General features: G+C 40.5%; 1 gene segment (V, D, J or C); it reads right to left on the bottom strand.

The window, feature by feature from the left end:
- Positions 1–5,953: 5,953 nt before the first annotated feature.
- LOC114688948 lies at positions 5,954–6,538 on the bottom strand. The segment is given in 2 exon segments: positions 5,954–6,378; positions 6,463–6,538. Coding segments are annotated over 2 exon segments (471 nt in total).
- Positions 6,539–7,873: the final 1,335 nt, after the last annotated feature.

Here is a 7,873-nt window from a genome sequence, read left to right as displayed (position 1 = left end):
ACTAAGGAAGGTTCCTCTCAGTTTCCTTCCTGTTGCTCCAGGTTGTCAATCTTTCTTTGAACACTCACAGCTTCTCCTTGCTCTTCCTCTCATCTCTGATTTTTTTCTGAAATGAAGCAAGCATGAATTTGTTTCTTTCCATCTTTTTCTTTTCCTTTCTTCCCTCCCTCCCCCTGCCTTCCTTCCTACCTTCCTTTCCTTTGTTTTTATTACAAAGGGACACATATCTGAAATATATATATATATATATATATATATATATATATGATTTTGAGAAGATCCATCCCCTTTAGCAAAGTTATGAAAAATGTGGTTATTTTGTAAAAAATATGACTTAAATGATCATATTACGGACCTGAGCCTGTAATGTCCACATGGAGACCACACACCTACCTCATCCTCATGGGAACAGATATATAGTGAAGGGGTGTGAGGAAGAAAGCCTAAGGGAAAGAATCAATCTGTATTAAAAGGAAAATTCCTCAGTGCTGTTGAATCCAATGACCTGCACTGAAAAAGCATAAATAAATAAATAAATAAATAAATATATAAATAGAAAGATGAAAAGAAAAATTATTCTCACACATGGTAGCTAACAGCATCACAGAAGATCCTATAAACTCCAGGCAACAGAGTGATCCAACAGCTTTCTTAGAAAGGGAGGTGAGGCACAAAGTCACCTTACCTGCTAAGTAGGACAGACACCTTAGGCTCAGGTATTTCACCAGCTACATTGCTCTCCTAGTCTTCTTGCAGGAACCTTCCCAGGATCAATGGCTTTCCACACATCCCATGACAAGCTAGACCACTGGTCAGTGTTTGTTCTGCTGTGCATACATTGTATGAAGACTATGGTGGATGTAAATCTTTCCAGGACTCATGGATCACTGACCATGCCTGTCTTTTCTGTTATACTTGAGTCCTATACTGCTGGCAGCTGGAATTGGACATGTGAAAAAGTCAACAGGTATGACTGGTGTTGAAGGCATGAAGGGGTCATGGAGAGCAGCTGAGGCTTGGCACTGTGAGAGGTCAGAAGAGGCCCTTGGTGATGGTGCAGTCTCAGTGGCAGTCAAAGGCCCAGGACTTAATGGGTCATGCAGAGAAGTTGAGGCTTGGCACCATGAGTTCTTATGGGAGGCTATTGATGAAAGTGCAGACTAGTTGCAGTAGAGGACCCCAATGTTTTAAGATGCCAGTCCCATGGGATGACCACCAAGGACAGCAATAACAGTAGAATGGAGCCAGATGTAGCCTAGAAGATGAGCTGTGTGTACATCAGAGGGAAGATCTGGAGAAGAGACCGAAGCCCTTTAGAGGAGCCCAGAAGATCCTGATTGGATTCCAGATATTGGAAGTTTGAAATTTTGATTTGCATTGATTTGATTGTGACTATGCCCTGATTCCTCTCCATTGAAGTAAGAAAATATTTTACTGGAGCCCACAGTTGAGAGACTTGAATTTTGAAAGATTTGGGGCTTTCAAAGAAATTGACTATTTTAAAGGAACTGAAATTTTATGTGTTTGAATTTGTAAAGGCTGTGAGACTTTTAAAGTTATTTAAGATCATGAGGATGAATAAGCAAGGAAGGGTTGTGGCATAATAGAGAAGTGTTTGTGTTGCATGTTGACAAGGGGTCAGTTGTACTTGGTGGTCTTGTGTGTCAACATGACACAAGCTGTAGAGTCATCAGAGGAAGGAGCCTCAGCTGAAGAAATGCCTCCCTGATAACCAGCTGTAAGGCATTTTATCATTTAGTGATATTTGTGGGAGGGTCCAGCCCATGTTGTGTGGTGCCGTCCCTGGGCTGCTGGTCCTGAGTTCATTAAGAAGGTGGGTTGAGCAAGCAATGGGAATCAAACCAGAGAACATCTTCCCTCCATGGCCTCTGCATCAGCTCCTAACTCTGGGATCCTGCCCTTGGTGAGTTTTTGTTTTGAATTCCTTCATCAATGAACAACAATGCTGAAGTATAAGCCAAATAAACCCTTGCCTCCCCCACTTGCTTTTTGGTCATGGTATTTCATTGCATCAATAGAAACCCTATGACAGATGCCTAGGAACAAACTAATTCAGTCGCTATAAAGCACAACCATACAGACAGAAAATTCATAACAGCTGTGGAAAATTTGAGAAGCCATCAGATATGGTAAGATGCTGGGAGCCATTCCTAGCGGTGTACAGGTCCCAGCAGAGGATATAAGGAGTGGAGAGGCAAAGAAGTGAGCCAGGCATGATGGTAAAGAGAATCTTGCAGCCTGGCTGACTAGCGGCCAGCATGCTTTTTATTTATTCAAAATTTAGTAACGAAGGATAGATTCATGTTGTTCCAAAACATAGAACATATCATTTTTTTTGGTGAATTGGCAATGGGTGTCACTTCATAAAGCAAACAAGGAATTCATTAACATATGCCTGTTCACTTCTTTTGCAAATACTTTCCATACACAAAAATAAATATTCTTTCTGAGAAACAAATCCGTACATTTTACAAGGCATGAAGAACCTTATCCTCAGTCATTACCTACCACCCTATGGATAGAAGGGCTCCCCTTACTATGATGGATTAGATCTGTTTAAAGTCAGAGTCCTTCACAGGCTTAGCCATGAAAGGAAAGGTATTATAGTAGAACTGGGTCCTATCTGAATTCCATTGTGACCAGGATTTGGTAGCCAAGAGGTCTGTGCCTTCCCTCACTGAAGAAATAGCCCAATTGCCTATAATCCCCATTCCTAATCCACTCACTTCTCCCACAGGAATGGCATCTATTGGAATGTGGGCACTGATGCCATGGTCACAACATTTGGCTAACACATGTTTTACTGATGGCTCAACAACCACTAATGAGACCAAAACCAAAGGGAAAGTGACAGCCTGTAGGCCAGAGGATGGGATAGCTGTTACTGAGGGAGGAACCACCAAGTCAGCCCGACATGCTGAAGTAACAGCAGCACTGTTGGCTATAAGACAAACACAAGTGAGGCAAAGGGAAAATCTGTGTCTTCTGTCAACCATGGTGTGTGTGCAGTGGTACAGCTATGTTATATCTTCATCAAAATGGAAAACCACGAACTGGGAGACAAATGGTCATGGGAGATAGGATGGAAATGGCAAAACCTGGCAAAATTTAAATAAAGATAAAATTTTATGTAGCTCATGCAGACAAAATGTCTGGAAAGTAATGAAATAGTGGACAAATTGGCTTCATGCTTAATGAAGACTAGAATATTAAATATTGCCAAGGAACAAATTCAGAATAAATCAGCAAGAATGATAGATTACACATTTAAAAACTGAAAGTTTAGTCATAACACTAAAAAGTAGGGGGAAATGGAGAACCAGATTAATCCAGGTCAACCCTGTGAGAATAACTATTATAAGGATTCCATAGCCAGATGGTGGGCCACTCTTTTAATCCCAGCACTTGAGAGGCAGAGACAGGCCCATAAGAATCACAGTGACTTAAATTTAAAAGCTGCTTGCATAAGGCAGGCTGAAATTCAAAGTAAATGTCCTCTGTGATCTAAAAGTACATACACATAAACCTTGAATTTATATGTAAAGTGAAAGGGAAATATAGATATATTGATCCACACATTCTAAGTTTAGTTTCAAAATTACAAAAGAATTTTTTAATCAAAAAGTAATAATTTTGTGTTGCTAAAAGTAATTTTCCCTCAGCAAGACAGCCTGCCAAAAAAGGAACCCCCTAGAGTTAGGATTGGAATAGGGTTCAGATTTTATTTTCCCAAGAGAATAAAAACATCCAAATCAGGAATCCAGACCAGTGATCAAGTGAAATATCTAAAGAAAAAGAATGGATCATCACGAAAAAACTGTCCCAAGAAAACAGAGTAAATTGGCAAAATGGTATCGCCATGCTCTGTGTAACTGGTCTGAAATCCCAGCTCTAGCTCCAGACTAGTGTTGGCACCCAACCTACCATCTAGCCAGGATTGCCAATAAGTTGACAAACAGCACCCAAAGATCAGCTTAGGACTACAAACTGCTGAGGACATAAAAATTTCTGAGTTCATATGAGACTGACACACCCATTTTACAAAACTTTCAACTCAAAAATACTTAATCCTAAAACTGCCAAATGCATCCAAGATGAATGTTGTGGCAAACTTGGCAGAAATACCTTCATTGTTGTAGGTGGTTTTATTGTGTTAGAGATAAAAAACCATTTCGTTCTTCTTTAGACAAAGAGTGAGAAAGGTTGCAGGATATTTGACAACACCGTGAACCAAGATTGTGTTATTTACTGGAAAAACCTGCTTCTAGCTGTGATGTGGCTCAGCCCTAGCACACACCTTTAATCCAAGAGTTTTCTGGTTGAATATGGTAAACAGGATTAAATAAAATCAACCATAGGTCAAGAGGCAGAGCAAGCAACCAGTTGACAGTAAAATACCATAGAGAGTAAGAGGATGTCAGGGGACAGTGAGACACACACAGGAGTAGAAGTGAGGGGCATCCAGGTGGAGGAGTTTTGTTTGAGGCAGTGTAGGAGAAAGGTCTCTTTCTGGGACAAAAGTGGAGGAGGAAGCAGTTACGTGCCTTCTCTACCTCTCTGAGCTCCAAGTCTTAATTGGTAAAATGAAACACTTGAGATTAATTTAAAAAAACACAGATGATTTAAAAAGAATGGACGCTCTTTTAGTAACTACTCTATTAACAATAGTGTGCCTGAATATGAATTTTGGCCTGGGAACAATATAATCTTAGATGAGGAGATATGCAAATGCTGTAATCAATTGTTGAAGGATTTGTGATTTAAAACTCATTTAACTATAAAAATTAATGGGCCCACACATGTGTCAGTCATGAGTTTATTCTGGTGCATTTTACATCAAATTGTGATAGCCTAACTATATTATGGAGACACATGTCAGCCATTAACTGAATTAGTTTATGAAGGGCCATCTCCTACAAACATCCAGGAGTTAATTTTGCATTTTAGATTCATAGGGTCTCTGAAACACATGCTTTTAAAGATGTATGTGCACAGACTAGATCTAAGCAATCAAAGATGTGATATTCATTATTTCTCCCCATAATTAAGAGCTATTATTTTTAGTCATGTTAAAAGCCAAAATATATCATTTTAGAATACATTTAGAATGTATTCTAAATACATTCTAGATACATTTTAGAATGCTATTGGAATACATCTAATTCAAACAGATAAGGAAAGTTCAGCCTTTCTGTCTCTTAGGATAGGAGGAGAGAATGTTACAAAAATTACCTTCAGCTGATATCAGCTGGGATGTGCACATTGGTGGCTGAGAATGTCCTGGCCGGAGAGCATACAATATACCTGCAGACGAATCATTATTTGGGACTTTGATGTGAAAGGTAATTTTTCCAAGAGTGAAATAAATAAAAATGGAATATGTAAAAAATGATAACCAATTAAACGATTTTTATGTCCTCTTGGTATAGAAGAAACAATGAATATTTAAGTTTCCAAGATGTCATCAAAAAGCAAATTTAATGCAGTAGTTTAATGGAGTAGTTTTCCACTTATATGCATAAAAAATAAAGATCAATGACATATTATTCAAAATTCCTAAGCATACCTAATGAACTTAAAGTTAAATGTCATAAATTTCAGTCTCCATACCTGGGCAATTCCTGTCTCTCCTAGGGTCCTCCTTACTAGTTAGTCTCCCTGGAACTATGGATCTCCTGTTGAAATATATGTATATGTGAGGGAATGCATATACTTGGAACATCTAAGGTTATATGCTGATTTACCTAATAACAAGAAGCAAACAGCATAGGCAATTTGTGAAAAAAATCCATTTATTCTAGTTTGTGAATGAATAGGAACTTTATTTGAACGTGACCATGAGGATGGGCCTCTAGAGGATTTCCCAGGGAAGAATGGAAACCTCGGGTTCTAACAATGAAATACATGCTCATACAGCATAATCCAATACTCTCTATTTTGAAGTGAGTCCTGGTGCTGTATAGTCCATGTGGGTCATCAGCGCCCCCTGCTGGTCCTGAGTGTCTCTGTAGGGACTTTTTTGTGCAGGCTCACACTGGAGTTGCCTCACTGTGTCTCTGGCGCAGTAATACATGGCTGTGTCCTCAGTTTGCAGATTGTTCAGTTTTAAGAAAACTTGGCTCTTGGAGGTGTCCCTGCTGATGCTGACTCGGGATTTGAGAGCTGAATTATAATCCGTGTTTCCGTTATACCATATTACTCCCATCCACTGCAGACCCTTTCCTGGAGGCTGGCGGACCCAGTGTACACCATAATTGGATAATGAGAACCCAGAGACAGTGCAGGTGAGAGACAGGGTCTGTGAGGGCTGCACCAGGCCAGGTCCTGACTCCTTCAGCTGCACCTGGGACAGGGCACCTGGGGACAAACAACATCACCATCAGTCATACATCCCATAGATGACATGCCTGGGTCCCTCTCCTGAAACCCTGACCCACTTACAGTTTGGAATGGTCACCAGGCAGAGGAGCAGCACCAGGACAGCCATGCTCTGCTGGAGGCTCTGGTGAGAAGGAGATGGGGCTTCTCAGCTAGGCCTGGGCTTTCATCCTGAGCCTGAGGCCTGCTTTGCATTGGGGGAGGGTCCTGAGTGGATATATAAAAGCACCGGTTTCCAGTTTACCTTCAGGTGACTGACATTTGTCCTGTGCATCTTAGTGGAAATGGAAATGTATACTCAGGAACATTTCCTGGTCCTATGTGGTTTATAATTTCTAGTATACAGGAAATATTTTGAGTTAGACAGTGTAGACCTGCCAAGGGAAACCTGGGAATGTTTACAGTGAGTCCACATTGATGCAGTGAGGGCAGAACGGGCTACCACATCCTCAAGGCATTTGTGTATCTCTAAAAATTCCAGAACTGTTTTTAGAATGGAATTTGGGGTTCTTCGTGATCAGAAATCATACTTAAGGAACAATTTAAAATTTATTCCTTTGGTGTCAGTGAAGTCCTCTAATTTTTATTACTCATGTAGTAGATAAATTGTGTGGAAGCAGTTTATTAATTTTTGGTACATGTGATTTCAAGTGTTTAATTTAGCGGAAACCCCAGAAACTGATTTGGATCCCATCTTACTGTGCTCAGACTATTCCCCTTCCTGTTCAGGACACCAGACCCATGCACTTGTCCTTCTGCTTCTTTATCTATGACAGTCTGTTTTTCCCTTTGTGTATTTATGTCTCTCTCTGTCTCTGTCCTCAGTTTGTGGCACATAAAAACCAAGGTTCCTAGATATGATTATTGCATTGGTGAGGGATGATAAGGACAGCTGTTCATCACACCTTATGAAAAGCCGTAGCATGCATCCAGACTTGAGGGTTATGATTACTGAAGTAATAAAGAGACAGAGAATCCTAAGTGATGACATAAAGTGGAGAGGAGGGCATGCTTCAACAATGGGAACTGTTTGCCCTGTGGTGATAATCACCATAGAGAACAAGGAATTGTAGCTAGAGTTTTCTTGCCTGGCCCACAGTCAGGACAAATCTCTGTCACCAGCCAGTCCCACAGCCGCTCAGCTCAGACCCAACCAAGTAAACACAGAGATTTATATTGCTTAAAATGTTTGGCCTAATGGCTCAGCCATCTAACTTTCTAGTTCTTACATCCTAAATGAATCCATTTCTATAAATCTATACCTTGCCACGTGGCCCGTGGCTTACCAGCATCTTCACATGCTGCTTGTCATGGTGGCAGCTGGCAGTGTCTCTCTGACTCAGCCTTCCTGTTCTCTCAATTCTCCTCTCTGTTAGTCCCACCTATATTTCCTGCCTGGCCACTGGCCAATCAGTGTTTTATTTATTGACCAATCAGAGCAATTTGATATACAGACCATCCCACATCAAGGAAT

This window comes from Peromyscus leucopus, chromosome 14 (assembly GCF_004664715.2).
Source record: "Peromyscus leucopus breed LL Stock chromosome 14, UCI_PerLeu_2.1, whole genome shotgun sequence".
NCBI classification, from domain to species: Eukaryota; Metazoa; Chordata; class Mammalia; order Rodentia; family Cricetidae; genus Peromyscus; species Peromyscus leucopus.
The sequence above is the reverse complement of the archived record's forward strand: the minus strand, read 5'-3'. Positions and strand labels throughout refer to the sequence as shown.